The sequence below is a fragment of the Equus caballus genome, chromosome 7 (assembly GCF_041296265.1).
Source record: "Equus caballus isolate H_3958 breed thoroughbred chromosome 7, TB-T2T, whole genome shotgun sequence".
NCBI classification, from domain to species: Eukaryota; Metazoa; Chordata; class Mammalia; order Perissodactyla; family Equidae; genus Equus; species Equus caballus.
Window position 1 is genome coordinate 61901907 of NC_091690.1, and position 21531 is coordinate 61923437.

At 38.6% G+C, this 21531-nt stretch overlaps 1 protein-coding gene and 2 long non-coding RNA genes across 7 annotated transcripts in view; 1 reads left to right on the plus strand and 2 right to left on the minus strand.

Annotated features, from left to right (window-relative positions):
* EED (embryonic ectoderm development) overlaps window positions 1–850 on the minus strand; it is a 30095-nt gene extending 29245 nt beyond the window's left edge. The window contains exon 1 of one of the 4 annotated variants that reach the window (XM_023645611.2): window positions 1–850. In XM_023645611.2, coding sequence (XP_023501379.1) covers window positions 1–114 — 114 coding nt within the window. In that variant the 5' untranslated portion in view covers window positions 115–850. The other 3 variants (XM_023645610.2, XM_070274225.1, XM_070274224.1) reach the window with 3 other exon arrangements.
* Window positions 845–21531, plus strand: part of LOC111774323 (uncharacterized) — a 27797-nt gene continuing 7110 nt past the window's right edge. The window contains exons 1-2 of one of the 2 annotated variants that reach the window (XR_011441021.1): window positions 845–923; window positions 8110–8162. This is a non-coding gene — a long non-coding RNA (uncharacterized lncRNA). Of the gene's footprint in view, window positions 1082–8109; window positions 8163–21531 lie in introns of both variants that reach the window. The other variant, XR_002809276.2, reaches the window with a different exon arrangement.
* The window catches only part of LOC102148213 (uncharacterized), a 140907-nt gene continuing 134055 nt past the window's right edge, over window positions 14680–21531 (minus strand). Inside the window, exon 6 of the long non-coding RNA XR_011441018.1 lies at window positions 14680–19060. This is a non-coding gene — a long non-coding RNA (uncharacterized lncRNA). The remainder of the gene's footprint in view (window positions 19061–21531) is intronic.

Below are 21531 nucleotides of genomic sequence, written 5' to 3' on the forward strand. Positions count from 1 at the left end.
ATTCTCGTCTCCAGAGAGGTCCGGGTTGCTGTTCTCGTCGCTGCTCAGTTTCTGCTTCTTGGCCGCAGGCATGTCTGTTCCCGCCGGCGCTGTCGACACTTCCCTCTCGGACATATTCCTCCGCCTCCCTCCAGGTTCCTGCCGCCTAGGGCGGGGCCTCCGCCACACCGCCGTCAAGCAAGCCCGGCCGGAGCTTGCCGCAAAGTTGCCACTGCCGCCGCCACCTCCACCGCTCCCCCCACTGTCGCAAACTGCGCCCAGCCGCCGAGGCGGGCGTGCGTGCGACCCCGCCACACTGCTGAAAAAGGGGCGCGCGCGCGCGCGCCCTCCTGCGCGGCTTCCTGGCTCCTTTCCTTTCCCTACTCCCGTCTTGCCCCTTTCCCGCCGACCTCCCGGCAGTTTGCCTGGAGAGGTGTTATCTGTTGCCTTTCGAGGGCAGTATTTCGTACGTCCCCCCTTCCCCACTACCGTCTCGAAAAAGGAGAGGCGGAACTCAAAGGGATGCCCCCTCACTCCCTTCCTCCTCCAAAAGACGTTTCTGCCGCAATTGGCCCAATCCTTCGATCCCCGACCCGCTGCAAGGACTCGAAAGTCTGTGGAATGGACTAGACCACCAAAGTCCCAGGGTACGGGGGAAGCTACGAGAAGTCACCTCTTACTTGAGCGGTGTATGCCAAGTTTCGTTAATCTTGAACTCGCAGGATAACGATCTCACATTATCCATCGAACTGTTCACAATCTAATTTTTAGTTGACAATAGGAATTCAAAAACTGTAGACTGCTTCTCACTTGTCTCCCCCATCTAGCAAATGGAAGTTACGCACCAAGAGGTGCGCATGCGCCGGGGCGTATTCTCGCGCTGGGTTGTCCGGGACCCGCCTCCTCCAAGCCCCTCCTCTTCGAAATGCTGTTTGCTGAACCAGGTAGTGGTCTTCCACCGGGTTTCCGTAGCCCGTGACTGATTTCAAAGCGCTACCAAATCATGGTCTCTGCACAGGTCCTGAATTCTTGACGAATATTTATTCCGATGAATATTTATTGCGATGAATTATTATCCTCACTCAGTTGGTGCCAATATTGGGTAAGGTTTAGGTAGGGATATCGTAAAATTATAGTATGCTTCTAGACTTACAGCCCGAAGTGCTCTTTTTAACTGTTAAAGGACTATCAAGGCCCTGAACAACGGAAAGGCCTAAAAGTCAATGGTCACCTCCAATTATGCATGAGACTGTTAGGGTTAAACGACGGACGATATTTTTTGGCACACCAGATACAATAACATTTTAGGAGACGGCAACAAACTATTATACTTCGCCAAAATGTTTGTCTCTTAAGTGTTACCATATCTGGGCGCTTGACAGGTGCCAAATACATTGGTTACCCTCCTCGATTTACTAGATGGGTCATTAAGTCATAGAACCGAATGAGCAGCAGGAAAAGGAGAATGATGGCAAGAAGTAAAAGCCGGTACCCTATGCTGTCCCTCTTTTTTTTTTTTTTTTTTCTTTTAGCACTTACTTGTTACTACTTATCTTCCTGGGCCTCATTGTCCTTGTCTGTAAAAAACGAGGAGATAGGAAGGGACCTAACATTTCTCGAGCACCTACTTGATATTATATATTTTTCCTATTAAACTTTATTACATCTCCAAGGGATAACCAGTATAGAGTGCCCCATCCATAAAGTTCTAGCGTACTTGAATTATTTCTGCATGATGCCTTAACAGGAAGAATATCATTGTCTCTTTCATTATCTTCAGATTGCAAATCACTCTTCCTTTTGCAGATAAGGAGAGAACTCAGTTGAAATTGAGAAAAGGAAGGTAAAACAAAGGCAGGGCAGAATAAGAAGTTTTTGCAAGAAAGAAAGAAGGAACCTGAAAAAAATTAAAGTTCAGGTCTTAATGATAATAATTGCAGTTATTTGTTGAACTCTTGTAATGTCCCAGACACTGCTAAGCGCTCCTCAGTGGGGGAGAGAGAGACATGAGACTGGTATGGAGTCAGCCACTGAGAAAATAAGGTGTGCTTTGGTATGACATTTTCATGGGCACAGACAAACATACTCCCCTTTTCTGTTGAGAAGATATTCATGAAATATAGCCCTACAAATAAAGAGTAATCAACTAAAGCATTTCCAATCCAAATTACTCTGTGCATCTGGCATCAGTGGGACCTGGGAAGTAGGAGTCAACTTCTAGTCATAAAATTTAAAAAGTGCTGAACATTTGGATAAAAGACAGATAGGGGAGGAAGATGCCTTTCAGCTTGCATGTTATTCATAACAAAGCAAAAATATTTTTAAAGAGTTTTATTAAAACTTGGAGGGATATTTTTAAAATTTTTTGGATGCGTCACAGATAATAAAATGGAAATTAGTTAATATTCATTATTACTAATGTTAAAAAATTATTCTGACCCTTGTTAAAACAGTAAGGAACTTTATTCAGAGCTATTGTAATAAGTGTCAAGACTATCACAATAGGAGAGAGAGGGCTTAACTCTAAATACAGCAAGGACAGTTGGGGACTTATAATCAGGAGCAGAGTAGGGGATGAAGGAGGTCAGGACATGCTATCCATAATACGCAACTTTGGTATGTTGATTATTCTGAGCTGAAGGCACTTGAAAAACAGGCTTTTTGGGGCCGACCCGGTGGTGCAGCGGTTAAGTGCTCACATTCTGCTTCAGCGGCCCGGGGTTCGCCGGATCCCGGGTGTGGACATGGCACGGTTTGGCACACCATGCTGTGGTAGGCGTCCCACATATAAAGTAGAGGAGGATGGGCACGGATGTTAGCTCAGGGCCAGTCTTCCTCAGCAAAAAGAGGAGGATTGGCAGCAGATGTTAGCTCAGGGCTGATCTTCCTCAAAAAACAAAAGAAAGAAAAAAGAAAAACAGGCTTTCTCTGAACTCTCCTTATCTGCCTAAGGACAGATCCTCCAAAAGGAGCTCAACTGTCATAAATCCCCTCCCTAGGAGTTTCATCAACCAGAGGAGATTGACTCTTATCATGGAAGAGGAGACTAGAAGTCGACACCACACCCAAGTAAACTTTGTCACAATGCCCATCTTTCAAAAAAAGCATTTCTCTCTCCCCTTCCCCTATTGAGAAGGTATAAACTCTCAAATCTCATTGCTTTTTTGAGGGGGGTATTCACTTTTTTTCCACCTGTGATGCCCCTATGCACATAATATTAAAAATTAATAAATTTATATACCTTTTATCCTGTTAACCTGCCTATTGTCAGTTGATTTCATAGACCAAGCTGTCAAACCTAGGAGGACAGAGGGAAAGGAAAGTGGATGGAAACTTACTAGGGGGGACATCAAGGGTAGGGGGATTCTTCCTGAACCAACTTGCCAGGGTGATCAGATATCAAACGTGGGAGACTCTCTCTAAACTGACTTAGATGAATTCTTGCTGCAACTGGACTAAGCAAGCTGAAGACAGAGCCCAAGGACAAGGACTGGTTGAGAAGACGGCTCAGAGGAGACTGACTGAAGTTTTGTCAAGGAGAGTCTTTAGTCAGGTTCCTCTGAGCCCTCTTCTAATTTAACATATGTAAAATATCATAGGTATTCTGTTTAGAGTGCTATCTTTATGGTATTAATAAATACAAAAGACTAATAACCTATTAAAATCGTAAGTTTTTCAACACTGAATTCTACTGTGAAGGATTCCAGGAGCCATCACAGCTGGAGAGGTCTTACCACCACATTTTACAAATGTGGAAACTATGGCTTAGTGTAATTAAACAATTTACCCAAAGACACACACCTCTTCAAAGTGGCAGAGCTGGGGATCACATTCAAGTCTGACTGATTGGAAAGACAAAGTACTTTTGCCTCAAGATGAAGGACCCAGGCAGCTCGAGATTTATGTAATTCTACTCACAGAGGTTGATCTTTAGATCACACAATCTTTTACACACTAGGGAAGAACATCAAAACACTGTCTCACTTGAGACAGAAAGAGGACATAACTGGAGAAACTGGGGAAATCCAAATAAAGTCTGTAGCGTAGTTAATAGATATGTATGTATTTCAATTTCTTTTGACATATGTACCATGTAAGATGTTAACAATGAGAGAAACCGGGTGAAAGGTATACAGGAGCTCTCTATACTGTCTTTGCAAATTTTCTGTAAAATTATCCTGCTCAAAAAACCTTATTTTTAAAGAAATCTATCTCAGACTGTTGAGAACTCTATTCAGAAATACCCCTTAGCCTTTAAATAAGTGGTTGATCTAGCTTGGAAAACTTTCAAAGATCATTTATTTATAAAGGAAAAGAAAATTCACAGCCTCCCTCGGTATTGTCTTCCTGTATCTTGTAAGCTTCATATCAGGAAATGAGTTTCAAAAGCTAAATTAAATCCTTCCCATTTCAGTTGAAGTTATTTCTCATTCATTCAACACTTTTTTGTCTCTTCTGCTTCATAAATAGCAGCTGTTCGTCATCACTCATGCAGTGTGTAATCATATGCTTGCAGATCCAGTTTTCTATGAACAGAACATCATATGGCTTCTTTGAACATTTTTAAATCAATCAGGAGAAATTTGCTGAATGCCATTTATGTGCAAAACAGTATGGTAATTAGGGGGGAGATAAAAAGGGAAAATAAGACACAGTCTCTACCTTCAGAAAGCTGAATATTCTTCCAGCATTAAAAAATATCTCAGGCATTTAATAAATATTTACTGAATACACACTGTGTGCCCGGCACCGTTCTAGGTGCTGAGAATACTCAATAATAAGCAAAACCAGACAGTTTCGTACTATTGTAGAGTCACTGTCTAGTGTGGGAAACAAACGGTAACCAAATAATCACACAAACAAAAATGTAAAATTGCAACTGTGGTAAGCACTATGAAAGGGAAGTACAAGGCCAGGGCTGCTGTTAGCCCACATGGTATCTTTGTGCTATTTTTGAAAATACACCCCCATAGACAGAAATAACCCAAGTAGGCACAGCTTGGCAAGTAGACTATGCCTTTGATGAATTACAAAAAGGCAGCCCCTCTTCCAGGTTGACACAGTCTTGCTCCATGTGCAAGGCTTTGTGAGTGGATTACAAACTGGGTTTCAGCCACTAACACCTCAGCTAGGAACCGTTGTTTAGCTGAACAACCTGCACAAGTAGAAACAGCAGTCCTACAAAAGGTTCCACGGACACACATGATAAATCGAGATTTGGGAGGGTTTCCCTGAGGAACAGATAGAAGAATGAGAACTGAAAGAAGAATGGGAGTTAAACAGGTGAAAGGAAAGAAAGAAACATTCTAAGGAGTGGTGATAGCACATGCAAAGGCCCTGGAGAGGAATATATGCCATTGGGAAACTGAAGGGTCAGTGCTGGTGAAGGACTGAAAAAGTGATGGAGCAGTGGTAATGGGTAAGGCTAGAAAAGAGGTAAGGGGTCAGATGATGCAGGACCTTGTAGACATCTTAAGATTGCTGTGTAAAAATACATCTCCTGCTGATAATACTTAGACGGTAGGAATTAGAATGGCATTACCTTATCTTATTTTAATTTTTCATTGATGTTTCATTTAAATACAGTGAAATGCACAGGTCTTAAGTATACAGTGTGATGAGTTTTGACATAGGGACACACCCGTGTAATCCACATCCCATCAAGATATAGTTAGAACTTTCTAGCACTTCAGAAATTTCCGTCATGCTTCTTTCCATTCAAACCTCTCTCCCGACTGCCCCAGTCTCTTCTGGTCTCTTTCTCCTTATCTTAGTTTTGCCTATTCTAGAACTTCAAGTAAATGGAATAATTCAGTATGTGTGCTTTTGTCTCTGGCTTCTTTTGCTCAGCATAATGTTTTTGAGATTTATAAAATGGTTTTAACTTTTAAAGAAAAATACTGTATAGATCAGTGGTTCTCAAACTGTAACAGGCATAAGAATCATCTGGATAGCTTGTTAAATCACAGTTCGCTAGGCCCCATCCCCAGAGACTCTGATATACTAGGTTTGGGTCAGCCCTTCCATGTGCATTTCTAACAAACTCAAGGTGATGCCCATGCTGCTGATTCAAGAGACTTTGAGAACCACTGGTCTAGATGATAACATCAGAAATGTCTTATATACAGTATTAGAAATTATGTTTTCATTCAATAAAATTTTTTTAGGTACCTGCTATGTGCCAGGCACTTTCTAGGTGCTTGGGATTCAAAAATAACTAAAACATCATGCCTCTCCTCTAGTAATTTATAATCTGGTAAGGGAAGACAGAGGTAAACCAAATGAGTATTTCTAGTGATCTAAGAAAGTCTGTTTACTAAATAATGGACAAGATATTTTAAAAGAGAAAGTGTTTTTGCTTTCCAAAGTAGATAAACCACAAAAAATAAAAGCAAGGCTGTATAATGGATCCCATCCTAGACACAGGATTCCTCACTGCCACACTGAATGCAGAGATGATCAGTAAGATCTACTTTATTGAGGGTTTTTCATGTATCCAGTGCTGTGCAAAGTGCTTTCCATGCAGCTTGTCATTGAATCCTCTCAATAACTCTATGAAGCTAGTACCATATTATCTATGTTTTGTGGATGAAGGATCTGTAGCTCAGAGAGGTTAAAGGACTAGACAAAGGCCACTCAATGAGTAAGTGGGAGAATCAGAATTCAAACCCAGATCTGGTTGACCCAGGTGATAGTCCTTTTAATCACTAATAACTTGCAACTTTCTAGAAGAAAGCACCTTCATAAATAATTTTAGTGCTAAGAATACTGAGTCCTGTAGTAGAAATATTCAACACAAAATACAGTCCTATGATAGGATGGGTAGGGCAGTAAGTAATGTTAACTAGGTAGAAACACGACAGCCTTCATGAAGAGGTGGGAATTAGCTTGGGAAATAAATTTTTGTCAGTGTTTCCCTAATAGAGCCTGAGAGGCAAAAACAATCCAGTGGATGCAAATGATGTATTCCAAACACTGGAAAGTACACCTCTATCGTGGATAAAGGAAAGTTTATTGGGATCAATTATAGCTTGAATGAAATCTCCCTTGAGATTTTGCAGTGACTGCTTTCCAAGTACTATCTTATGATTGCTAGTTCAACTCTCTGGTTTCCTTGATAATAGGAAGGGAGTACCCTAAAGAGTGGACATTTGTATTTTAGTCATTTGAGAGGTACATTCCACAGCATACTGTTTATAGATAGATGTCTTGTTAATTTGAGAGGGGCCAGTTCATGGAAAGCCTTATGCCGTTGGTCTGAAGTAATGGGTGGCCAAAGAAGAATTTTCCCTTTGGCAGACATCAGAGGGTGAGACTGGAGGCTGCTGCAACACTGCAGACCTGAGCTAAGGGAATGCCAATGAAGATGGAAAGTAAGCAGTTGTTTCCAGAGATATTTAACAAATGTAATCAGCAGGACTTAGTAATTCATGGAATGTGAGGGGTGAAGAGAGAGAGGCATAGGATATCTCAGGTTTATAGTTTGGCTGACTTCCTGGATGGTGGTATCTCTAAATAAGATAGGGAAAATAGGAGGAGAAGCAGACGGAATTTTTAGTGTTGAGCAGATAGATATATAATTTTACTTCTCCCCAAATCTAATGACAAATGCAAGGGCAAATGCAAATGACAATAGTCTATCATTAATCTAAGGGAAGGGTTAGCTCAAAAAATGGAAATAATTCTAGTGTCTCATGTTTTTAAAAGAGTTTTGTATGAGCTTTAAATGAGACAATATGTGTGGAAGAGCTTGAAACATTTATTATTGCATGGAAAATTGTTGAGGGATACATTTCTTTTGATTTTTGAAATAACAGTTTGCTCTTGCTCTAAAATCAACAGCCTTGATTTTAAAAATAATAAGATTTTATCTCCAATTTTCCCCCTTACAATAAAAAAAGTATGAAGAGAAATATATTTTGATTATAAGTGACTAGCTTCTGAGACCGTAAGTGCCCTTTTCAAACATAAATCAGACCCACAATGTCCCTATTTGAAAACACTAAGACAAAATGAATCTAGAAAGTCAAACTAAAAGTTAACGTTCACTGAAGGCTTGCTATATGCCAGGCACATTGCACAATTTATCTCATTTAATCTTCACAATATCCTTACACTTCTATTTTACAGATAAGGAAGATGAGACAGAGAAATTAAATTACTAGCTCCCAGTCACAAAGGTGGTAAGTAGTGGAGCTGGAGTTGAATGCACACAGCCTAACTCTGGGAGCTGAGTTCTTCATCTCTGCACCATTACGGCTCCCGACTAAGTTGTCAACATGTCTGTCTCCTGCTGGGTGGCCCTGAATATATCCTTTATTTCTTTCTTTCTGCTTCTCTGTATTTTGGGGACTAAGCATGTATTACTCTGAGGTTGAGAAAAAAGCTTATTTTAATTTAAAAAGCAATCAGATAAATGAATTTAAGTAGCCCAATTCTCATTCATTCCCTGAAAAGAACACCTCTGTATCTAATTTTGTTTTTAAGCATTAAGTACATTGCTGTTCAAAGGCCAAGTTTTGTCTGATGCTTTTTTCATATTGCGTGCTTAATTTTCTGAAAAATAGACTACAATTATTGCCCAGTTAATTAACTGTCATTATCTTAGAGTCTGGAATATTATAGATAAATGTGCAATTCTGAAATAAATCTTTAGTTATCAAAGGCAGAGAAACAGGAGGGTTTTTGTTTTTTTAACATATGTAATCTTTAAATTGTCTGAAAGATTGTTAATTAGCCTTAAGAAATTCACTGCTATCTATAAGTTAAAGTCAGTGCTCAAACAGTCCTGAGATCTGATGTTTAACTTAGAAATAAGAGGTTAGCCCCTTAAAAGTGCAAAACTGCATTTCTAATTTCTTTGTCAATATTTGGCTTTCCTCTTTCCCGTGTTCATATTGGTTTGTTATTGTATGATGTCTCGGGAGTATTCGTCTGTTGGATCGGATAGTGCTGTTTTTGTTGGCATAAGGCAACATCAGGGAAGTTTTTGTGCTGAAACGGTAATTACATAGATTAAATTACATGGACTTTGCAAAACAACATGAGGCACTTAAAAGGAAACAAAAAACAAAAAACAACCCCGAAAACAGGTTACATTGGATTCACTGAACCTGACACTAATCCACCGGTCAGTACGTATAGCCAAGGCAAGAAAAGAAATATACTTAGTGCAAATATGTTTTATACAAAAATTACTTGCGGCAAGAGTGACAAATGTTGGAGAGGCTGTGGAGAAAAGGGAACCCTCATACACTGTTGATGGGAATGCAAACTGGTGCAGCCACTATGGAAAACAGTATGGAGATTCCTCAAAAAGTTAAGAATAGAAATACCTTATGACCCAGCCATCCCACTACTGGGTATATATCCTAAGAACCTGAAATCAGCAATTTCAGAAGCTCTATGCACCCCTATGTTCATTGCAGCATTATTCACAATAGCCAAGTCATGGAACCAACCTAAGTGCCCAGCAACTGATGATTGGATAAAGAAGTTGTGGTATATTTATACAATGGAATACTACTCAGCCATAAAAAAGGACAAAGTTGTCCCATTCACAACAACATGGATAGACCTTGAGAGTATTATGTTGAGTGAAATAAGCCAGACAGAGAAAGCCGAACTTGGCATGACTCCACTCATAGGTGGTAGTTAACGTATGGACAAAGAGAACTGATCGGTGGTTGCCAGGGGAAAGGCGGGTGGGGGGAGGGCACTAGGGGTGAAGTGGTGTACCTACAACATGACTAATAATAATGTACAACTGTAATTTCACAAGGATGTTAACTTTTATAACCTTAATAAAAAAAAATTACTTGAGGCTTTTGGTTTGAAGATATGTATATATTTAAAGGTATGTCTGAGAGAGAACCTTGAACAGGTTAAAGGTACAAGGCAGTTTTTTCCAAATGAAGATGTGATAAGTAAAAATAAATGTACTTTAAAAAAGGGAATAGAGAACTAAATTAGAAATTATACATTTTGAATTTACTCCAACTTGGGTTCTTACATTATTTTATTTCTTTGAGAGTGCAAAAAGTGACTTCTGGTTCTTGGACTTGGCTCAGAGACTCGACAGAGCTAGTTCAAGCCTTCAGAAGGCTCAGAGAGACAGCTGTGAAAAGAGATTTTGATAAGTTAAGTGTAAATGAATCAGAAACATATTGATTACGCTTCCCAAGGTGCACAAGAGTTTAAAAGTGAAGAGGAAAACATGCTCAGCAAAATGCTCAAGGGCATTCTAAAACTCAAATACTTGAAATGTTTAAGATTTGAGGTGTGCACTTAGTGAGATACTGGCTGTCCATATCCAGGGTAAATGTGATAATTTGCATTAACTTCATTTCTCCATCCCACATTTTCTAAACCTTATGCTCAAGAATAAGGATGCTATATGAGTCAGGGTTTTTCAGAGAAACAGAACCAATTGGATGTGTATAGAGAGAGAGATTTAATTTAAAGGAATTGGTTAACTCAATTATGGAGGCTGGAAAGTTCAAAATCTGCAGTTCAAGTTCAAAGGCCATCTGTTGACAGAATTCTCTCTCACTTAGGGGAGGTCAATCTTATGTTCTTTTCAGACCTTCAACTGATTGGATGAGGGCCACCCACATTATGAAGGGCGATCTGCTTAACTCAAAATCCGCTGATTTAAATGCTAATCTCATCTGAAACACCCTCACATAAACATCCAAAATAATGTTTGACCATATACTTGGGTACTGTGGCCAAGCCAAATTGACACAAAATTAATCATCACAGATGCCTAATTGGCTGATGTTTTCTGCCTGTTGAATTTGAGATTTAGAATACTAAAGCCATGCCAGTTCGAATGAATGAATAGAATTCACTATCAAACTTTTAGAGCAGGAAAGACCATTGGAGACCTTCTAATGATATTTATCAATGGGAATGCTATTAGCATTGGGGGCAGAGTAATTTTTGTATGTGGGGCATCGTCCTGAGCATTGCAGGGCATTTAGCATCCCTGGCCCTAAACCCTGAATGCAAATAGCTGCCCAATCATTGTGACAACCACCAAACCATCCTGCAGATTTCCAAACACCCTGGGGTGGGGGTAACACTCTTCATTTAGAGGAGGAAATAGATTTAATAAGGTTACTTTTACCATATCTTACATGTAGATTATTACTTTTTCTCTTTTTTTTTTTCCTGATTTGGCAGTGTAATTAATTGCATTAGATTATTTTGCAGGAAATAATGTGTGAATCTATAATTACTACCTAAAATAAAGTTTAAAATATACACTCTGGATAGTATAACAAGCTATATTGTACAAAGTTGGGTAAGGATTTCAGTCATAAAACTACCAGGGCTTTGGTAACACACATAATGCCTTTTTGGTATGAAACTAAAAGTGTGGATAAATTACCCCTTATTTTGAAAAATTGATTAGTTGGGGAAGTATTAATCCAAAACAGTATACATGAACATATTGGATGTCACTGTCCATACTGAAAGGGAGCATTTTGGAGTGATAATTAGCTTTGTTTTGGTTAACTGAAACTCACTCTTTAGACACGAGCTTAGATGTTACTTGCTCCAGGAAGTTGTCCCCAACCACACAAAAGCACTTCATCGATGTCCTGTGTTCTCCCCATCACAGAAGTCATCATCGTACATTGTAGTTGGCCTTGCCATCTCCCCCACTAGACTGTAGCCTCTATGAGGTCAGAGATTTTGTGAAGGTTGTTTGCCTGTCTTTGCACTCCTAACATTAAGCCGAATGCCTGGCACATAATAGGAGCTCAATAAATATTTGTTGGCTAGGTCACTTAGAAGGGGGCAGCATAAAGAAAACAAACTTCTACCTTTACTGAAAACTATGCACATGTCACTTTCAATTGTGAAGGCTAGGGAGCAGTAATGTTTTCTCATCTGTGTTTCCATAGTCCTTAGCATTCCACCTGGCGTGTATGGTACCTCTCACACTTTATTGAGGTATAATTCATATACAATGAACTGCCCTCATTTAAAGTATACAGTTCAGTGAGTTTTGACACCATTGTAACCCCTGCCATGAAGATACAGAACATTTCCATCATCCCAAAAGTTCCCCAGTGTCCCTTTGTAGTCATCGTCCTTCTCCACCTCTACCCCAGGCAACAACTGATTTGCTTCCTGTCACTATAGATTAGTTTGTGTTTTCTGGAATTTTATATAAATGGAATCACACAGTATGTACTCTTTGGTCGTACATACTTCTTGAGATTGATCCTTGTTGTTGTATGCATATGTAGTTTGTTCCTTTTTATTGCTGAGTAAGTATTTCATTGTATGGATATATAACAATTTGTTTATCCATTTACCTGCTGAAGGAAAATTGGGTTGTTTACAGTTTGGGGCTATTATGAATAAAGCTTCTATGAACATTCATGGACAAGTCTTTGTGTGGACAAATGTTTTAATTTCTCTTGGGCAAATGCCTAGGAGTGGAATTCTGGATTATTTGGCAAGTGTAAGTTTATAAGAAACTATCAACCATTTTCAAAGTGGTCGTACCATATTTTTATTACCACCAGCAATATATGAGAGTTTGGTTTGCTCTACATCCTTCCCAGAACTTGTATTGTTAGTCTTCTTAATTTTAGCCATTTTAGCCAATTTTAGCCATTAAGATATGTAGTAGTATCTTATTATGGTTTTAATGTGCATTTCACTGATAATGTGCATTTCACTGATGACTAATGATGTTGAATACTTATTGATTATCCATATATCTTCTTTAGTGAAGTATCTGTCCAAGTTTTCAGTCCTTTTTTCTTTTCTTTTGGATTGTTTGCCTTTCTTTTATTGAGTTGTAAAAGTTGTTTATATGTGCTGGATATGAGTCCTTTGGCTGATGTACATAAAATTTTTTCTCTAGTCTACGACTGTCTTTTCACTTTCTTAATGATGTCACTTAAATAGCAAGCGTTTTGAATTTTGATGAAGTTCAAATTACCAATTTTTAAATGATTTCTTCTTGTTTCTGTTCTGTCTGAGAAATTCTACTCCAAGTTCACAAAGATTTTTGTTCTAAAAGTTTTACAGTTTTAGCTTTTACTATTTAGATCTACATGACATTTTGAATTAATCTTTATGTATTCTGTGAGATAAAGATTGAGGTTTAATTTTTTTCCATTTGTATATCCAATGGTTCTGACACCATTTGTTGTAAAGACTTTCTCTTTCCCATTGAATGCCTTGGCACCTTTGTCAAAAACCAACTGACCACATAAGTGCGGTTCTACTTCTGGGCTTTCTATTCTTTTTCATCAATCTATATGTCTATCCTTTCACCAATACAACATTGTGTTGATTACTCTAGCTTTATAGTAAATCTTGAAATCAAGTATTATTTGTCTGAACTTTTTTCTTTTCTGCATGTTTTTTATGTTTCATGATCCTACTTACCAGGACCAAGCATAACTTTGCTTCCTTTCATATCCCCTGATGTCTTAAAGTGTCTATACAGCTATAAAAAGAAAAGGTCATTCTTTCTTTGCTCTGTTATTTCTAGTTTCTTCCCCTGCTCCAAGAGACCACGCTGTGCTTTGGCCAGGAGATTCTTTGACTTACCAATGGCTAAAACTTGGTTTTAACTAGAGAATGTGGAGGGTCATGAGATGGGCAGATGGGGTATTGCTACACATGCTCAGGTGAATTGAAAAAAAAGATTTCTGTGTGGTATTACAAAAATTATTTGGGAATGAAAATTATAACAAATAGATGAAACATTTTCTTATTATCCATAAGCTAAGTCTAAACTTCTTTGCCTGGCATTCTTGTTTCCTAAAGAATTCTTCTTGTATGGGATGCTTCGCAAAAACTGTTCAACGTCTATGTTTTATAGCTTCCTCACCTCTATGCTCTGATGTTGCCATCACTTGAAATGCCTTTAACCCTCATCTTAGAATATCTAAATTTTCTCCTTCTACAAAGCCTTTTGTAATCTTCTCAACCAGGAGTAATTGTGCCTTTTCTAGATTTCCCATAACACTTATTTTTATCTCTTTATTGTATTTATCATAGTAATATAATAGCTTGCATTTATTGATTATTTACAATGTGCCAGACATTGTGCTAAGTACTTAACATGCATTATCATTTTGAGCTATCATAGAAACATTATAAGGTAGATATTATCATCATCTAACTGACAGATGAGGAAATTGAGACACAGAAATTAAGTAATGTACCCAAGCTCACGCAATTAGTAAATTTCAGTGGTGCAATTCTGACTAAGGTTTGTTTGACTAGAAAGTCTGCATTCCTAACTAATATGCTATCCTGTCTCCAAACAGGACCTATTTTGCTGGCCTCTCTCAAAAACTCTGGGATACTACTGAAGGCCATTAATAATCTTATTTGCACATGGCCACCTAGTATACTGGAAGAGACGGCAAAGACTTTGGCATTGCTTATGAGGCCCCAGGATACCATAATTAAAAATCCTTAAACGAAAAAAAAGATGTAGGCAGAGTCCCTGCAGCTCCTGGTGAATGTGCCCTAGACCGGATGAGAAGCGACTCTTTTCTTTGCCGCTAGATACAAGTTCTGTGAGTAATGTTTTGAGTTGGCACAGTTGGCATCACTAAAATAGCCTTCCGTTCCAGCCCTTGGGGAATTTGGTGAAACTTCTTTGTCAAAAGGAACTGTAAAATGAGAAGAGCTAGACCACTTTTTGGTCCTTCCTTTTAAAAATATATTTGTTTCAAATAACAAAAGTAACACACTACATTTTGGATAATTTGGAAAATAAAAGAAAACCACAAAGAAGAAAACTCTCCTATAATCCTACCACCCAGAGATGACCACTATTAATATTTGAGTCTTCTATCATTCTAGTCTTTTTCTGTGCTCACACAAACACGAATATACACATATTTGGAAAATATCATTAATACCATGTTAAAATTTTGTAAGCAATTTTTAGAACGGCATATGGTAAATATTTTCATTTTCCTAAAATATGATTTTAATGGCTGCCTAGTATTACATCATAAGGAGATCCATAATTTACTTAACCACACCCAAGTTGTTCAGCCTTAAATTGTTTCTGATCTTTTTATATGTATGCACATACATGTTTATATCTGGTCTGATTGTTTTGTTTTCTTAGGAGAGGGAATGGGGAGGGAAGCTAAATTACTCTTCAAAGTTACGTTTCGCTCCTGCAACGTTGTACCAGTTGATCCTCTCAGTGGAGTTGGGTTACCATCTGATTACTAAAAGATTTGTAATCCCTTAGGGGCCAGATTCTGAAAGGGTTGCCAGAATTGCAGTGAAAGAGCCTTCCACTGGGAGCAGGAGGAGCAGCGGCTCCAGGCAACAATGAGAAAATACCAACCAAGCTTTTCAACTTTCATACCAGAATGCCACCTTTGCCACATGCCACCTGTTTATTGATCTATACCCCAAAGCTCAACATGGATCAACAACACAAAACACCTGTACTTCAAGTTCTTAACAGAGATGTCAGCCTTAACCCACCTAATTAGCTGCGCCACAGCCCTGCCCCAGGCTAAATTATTTGTGGAAAGAATCCATTTCTGATTCATCTTGATAGTCACAGTGTCTTCACACTCAAATGTTTCCTGAATGAATGAAATCAATATTCTCTCTGCTTACTACCCTAACTTATATTAGGATTTAAAGGAAGCAAGCTCCTGGAGTTTTATCACAAGGATTAAAAGACTTTACCTATATAAGAACAGAATTAGACCAATTGAAACCACTTTTAGAGGTTGGAATTTCTGGGCAGATACCTCGTCCACAGGCTCACTAATCCACATAAGTAAAAAGACCTTGAAATAATCATGTTCAAACCTGCATTTGGAATCTATCCACCTACAACACATTTTTATATAACTTGGTTTTATATTATATATATCAAATTTTTTTAAAAAATTACTGTCCATGTTAGCAGGAGAAATGTACTCTTTCGGTAAGAGTTGTGTTGAAACTTTATGACCAAGTTCTATTTTTTTCAGGTCAAATTCCAGTAAAACAGGTTTCACTATCCTGAGATGGATTCTAGTGAAAATATTTCTAAGCTTTTGCAGGCCCATAATAATAATGTTTTGTTTTATAAGAAGATGGTTTACTTATCTCTAACACTCATTCATGATCTACTTGTGATAACTACATAGAGTATCTCCCACAGCCAGTACATTTGCATAAAATAAAGAACATTGTATGAGGTGGAGCAAGGCCTTAAGAAGTCCTATAGTTTTCTCTCTAATGATTACAGTACAGAAAAGATACTATTCTGTTTCTGATGCCTTTATTATGAAAGTTCTGAGCACACATATCATTATGCAAACAAAGAATTAATGTTTCTTTGCCTATGAATGCTAAAGTAGGAGATTGGAGTTTTAGGTAAGTTTTGGTAAGGATTGGAATTTTAAGACAAAGTGTTTTTTAAACTTCTCTGAGCTTTAATTTCCAACTGTGTAAAAAGCATGGAAACAGGGGGTATTGAGGGAGGTTGATATTGTACTAGTATTACTCTTTCCGACTTCTGCTTTCCTGGTTTCGATAGTCTATATATCTATGAATCACAAGAAATTTGGAGCCAGCATGGTGGATTGAAGACCTGTGGGATTTGAGGAAGACTTGGGTTACAATCCCAGCTCTGCTAATTAAAAGCTGAGAAATCTTGGGTTAGTCATCTAAATGGACTTAAGTTGCCTATGAAATGGGACTCTGATAGTAATACCTGCCTTAAATATCTTGGGGTTGTTGTGAGTTCCAAATAAGGTGAAATCATTTGAATCCTTTGTTTTGCCAGTTTTATTTAATTCTTGAATGTTCATTAAAGGCCTTTTCTTTACTTCTTTCCTTGGCTCATTTTACTCTACCTATTACCTAATAAATGTCTCCTTTTCTTAGGGTTCCACCATCTCTTCCTTTTGTTCTATCAAACAATGTGTAACCCTTAGCTGAACTATTTCATTCTCATAGCTTCAACTGTTAAATGTATATTGATGTCTGCTGGTATTATGTAACACTCTTGTTGAGCTTCAGACCTATATATTCTACTGCCTATTGGACCTAACCACCTACATGCCCCAGAACGTCAAGGTCAAATGTTCAGAACTCAACTAATCACTTTTCTCCCTATACTTGCTTCTTTCTGTCTTGGATGACTGAAACCACCATCCACTGAGTAGGGCAATCCAGAAAGGTAGTAGTCATCTTAGATTCTGCCCATTCAATCATACCCCTGTCCAATCAGTGCAAAGTACAGTAGATTCTACTCCTTAATAGTTCTCTAATATCATATCCCCTCCTCTTCCTTCCCACTGCCATCACTTAGTTAAAATCCTCATAAATTATTTCCTGAATTACTTGAATAGTTCTCCTTCTGGTCTCCCTACCTCTTTTCTGGTTCCCCTCTAATCTACTCTCCTCATTGTTGTTACAGTAAGTTTTCTAAAACATAAATGTAATCATGTCATTGTCATTCTGCTTAAAACCAGTCAGTGGTTCTGTACATATTTCAGGATAAGGTCAAATTTCTTGCATTATCACATGAGGCCTTTTATGATATCACTAAGTTTGAATTTAGTTTCCTGGCCAGTCATTCTGCCATGCTTACCCTCTTTCCAGAAACAGATTCTTTTCTACTTATGAACAGGTTCATTACCAAATGGCTCTGCTTAGGTTTATTTGTTTCCAAGACCTAAAAGACCAAGAAATGTTTAAGCTTGCAGCCCTAGGATACAGTTCCACCAAATAGATTCTTTGAAGATTCAAATCAGAAAGACATTATTTATAATAGCAGAAGGCTACAATATAAATCCATCAATGTAGTATTGATTTTATACATTATGGCATATCTTTATATGTAGATTTTTAAATGAATAAGGTGTATCTACATGAATTAATATAGAACAATCTCCAAAATACATTAAGTGGGACAAAAGTTACAGAAATAGCATATAATATGCACTTATTTGTATGAAAGGAAATATAAGAAACTCTTAATAGGGTCACCTCTAGGCAGGAGACCTGGGGAGTCTAGGGTAGAAGGAAGACTTGTTTGCTACTGTATATATTTTTATACTATTTGAATTTTTAAACACAATTATTGCTTTAAAAAAACACAAGTAGTTTGCCTTTAAAATCACAAATCAGACATGCTCTTTTCTCCTACCTTCTATACAATCTATCAGGTATCTTTTCCTATAGACCAGTTTCCACTACATTGAACATATGTTGGGATGGATAATTCCCCTCCTCAGTGATGGCTGCAAGTGTAGGAAACTCCTTGGCAGCTACAATGTCCTTAAACAATGGGACTTAACTGTGGCTTTGTCAAAAGTTCCAGCAGCAGCGTTTTTACCATGGTCAGGCTTTAAGTTCCTAAACAAATGCTTGTCTTTATCCAGAATCAACTTTGTTTAGGCATCTGACACTGATTTCCCTCCTCTAGCTGCACACTCGTTAAAGTGTTTCATTCTGATGATCACCTTTCATTCTTTTCATTCATTATTATTGAGAGCACATGCATGATTGAATGATTGGATCTTTGTTCTTCAGACTGTCATTACTACTGAACACTTTATCCCATAAGTAAATACAGCTATCATTTCAATTTTTTAATACGTCTATTTTTGTTTCTGTACCAATTGTATGTCTTTTCTTACCAACACCCTTAATACTGTAGCTGCATTTGTTCTTACTGAACATGAAGGATTAATAACATTTGTAATTTTTGTAAAACATTGAAAACTAAGAGCAAACACATCAAACATACAAAGATTAAGTGTCACAAAGTGGTGGTCAGCAGACTGAACTCAGCCTGCCTAAGTTTTTTGTTTGGCCTGCATGACATTTAAAAATTTTGAATTAGTTATCAGCATTTCAAAATTGAAGGAGGTTTCTGGTTGCCTTGAGACTGGAAAGGCCTGGCAGCACTGAGGCTACATTCTGGCGAGGTAAAACCAGCTGAGGCCACAGGCTGCTCCCCACGGTAGGTGGACACATGGATCATCTCACATCTCACTCCAGTTCACTTCAGTCCTTGCCCTACCAGCTTCACTCATAGTAGGTACTTGAGTTTGCCACCCTGCAAATTAAGGAATTAATGAAATGAATTAAGGAATAACCCAATGGAATACTTAAATGCATTAGGGAAAAACCAAACAGTCACATGACTAGGACTCACCTAGTCCTAAAATGACCTCACCTGCCCACCAACTCCTTCTGGCCCGTCTGATAGAGTTTGCTTGAGAACAGAGCCTTGTATTTGTGAAGGTTCATATATTGAACGTTTTTAGGTAAAGACCTGTAGTGAATTACTTATAGTTTACTGATTAAGTTGTGAACTCTTTCATATATATGTTTCCTCTTGCTTAAAATACCTCTCCTTCCCTAGGGGAAAGGGGGGGTAGGGGGAAGGCACAAAGGGTGAAGTGGTGTACCTACAACATGACTAACAATAATGTACAACTGAAATTTCACAAGGTTATAAACTATCATAATCTTAATAAAAAAAAAAAAATACCTCTCCTTCCTACCTTACCCTTTTTATTTAGCTCATCCTTCAAAACTTAGCTTGTCAGGAAGTCTTTCCTAATCCCCCAGTCTGATTTGGTTGCTTTTTCCCCATGCTTCAATAGAATGATTTTTTTATCTTCCTATTTAATTATAGATTTTGTTCTATAATGTTTGTTCTTGTAAGACTGAGACCTTCTTGAGGGCAGGCTATATGTTGGGTTCACTTCATATCCTATAGGCCTCCCATTTTCATTTTATCATAGAGTCTCCTATATGTGCCTAGTGTCAGGCATATGGAAGGCATTCAACAAATACTTGAGAGGATGAATCACTGAATGTCTCAATCTTTTTTTTTTTTTTTGAAGAAGAAGATTAGCCCTGGGCTAATATCTGTTGTCAATCTTCCTCTTTTTGCTTGAGGAAGATTGTCACTGAACTATCATCTGTGCCAATCTTCCTCTATTTTATGTGGGATGCTGTCACGCATGACTTGTCGAGTGGTGCTAGGTCTGCACTGGGGATCCAAAACTGCAAACCCTGGGCGGCCGAAGCAGAGCCTGCAAACTTAACCACTGTGCAACCGGGCCAGCCCTGAATGTCTCAATCTTTAGGTTGTATATGATTTACTTTCTATTACTCTGTTGGCAACAGTTTTGAGCAGCAGTGTATAGATAGACAAGGTCTGGCTTATCCCCTTAAATTATCAACTTACTTATAGTTTGTACTGGAAAGTATTTTTTGATAGGTTAGGTGCTGGAGAAGAGGAGAAGTAAAGAAAGTTCAGATCTAAGCTCATAAGTCTTGTGTGAGGCCTAAGGTTGTTAAAAGGCATCCACCTCTCTCTTCCTAGAAAAGCTATCTCAGTGCCAGAATATTTAATTTAGCCGCACGTTCTCATGAGTGTCTGTAACATCTAATTTCAAATAAATGACTCAGAGTAAGATGGTATTGGGGCCAGATGAAGTGGGGAGGGGAGTGCTATAATTATTGAGTGAAGACATGCTGATGTCATTAATTTGCCTATTTAAGAAGTTAGTGGGAAATAAATTGCAATGAAATGCAGGTGTAACCTAATGACTTATTACTACCTTTGAAACCTTGGTTAACAACATTGTCGGCATCATCATTACAAACTACTTATTAGCTGAATATACCCTTAAATTCATTCCCATGCTGTGGTATCATAGAAAGATACTTGGTTTTGTCCCTGGTTTCTGGCACAGGGTTCCTAAAACCCTTGGAATTTCCTGAGTGATAAGGGTGATATGAGCGTGTTTTAATGAGGCCACCCTTGGCAAGCCTCTAGATAGCTTCAAGAAGACCAAGCCTTGATTAGAAGCTTGGTTCTTCCAGCTCCACCTCCGGGGAGGGGAAAGGGGCTGGAGATTGAGTTTAATCACCAATGGCCAATGATTAAATCAATCATGCCTACGTAATGAAACCTCCATAAAAACCCCTAAAGGACGGGGTCCAGAGGGCCTCCAGGGTGGTGAATACATGGAGGTACTTGGAGGTTGGAACATCCTAACTCTATGAAGGCAGAAGCTCCTGCACTTGGGACCCTTCTGGACCTCGTACTGTGTACCTCTTCATCTGGCTGTTCACTGTATACTTTATAGTAAACCAGTAAATGTAAGTAAAGTGCCTTCCTAAGTTCTGTGAGCCATTTTAACAGAATACCAAACCTGAGGTCGTGGTAGTCTTTGGTTTATATCCAGTGGGTTGGAAGCATGGGTGGCCCGGGACTTGCAAGTGGCATCTGAAAGCAGGGGCAGTCTTGTGAGAGTGAGCCCTTTAACTTTTGGGATCTGATGCTAACTCCAGGTAGACAGTGTCAGTTGAGTTGAATTGCTGGACACCCACTTGGTGTCGGAGAGTGGGGAAGTGGTGTTGGAAAAGAGATCACATATGTGGTGTCAGGAGGAAAAAAACCCTCACGCCCTCTCACTAAGTCCTCATCCCTGTATGACTCTGTCATTGATCATCAGCAATACTGCTAAGTTACTTTAAGCAGTCCCTTTAAATCTATGTTTAAACTTC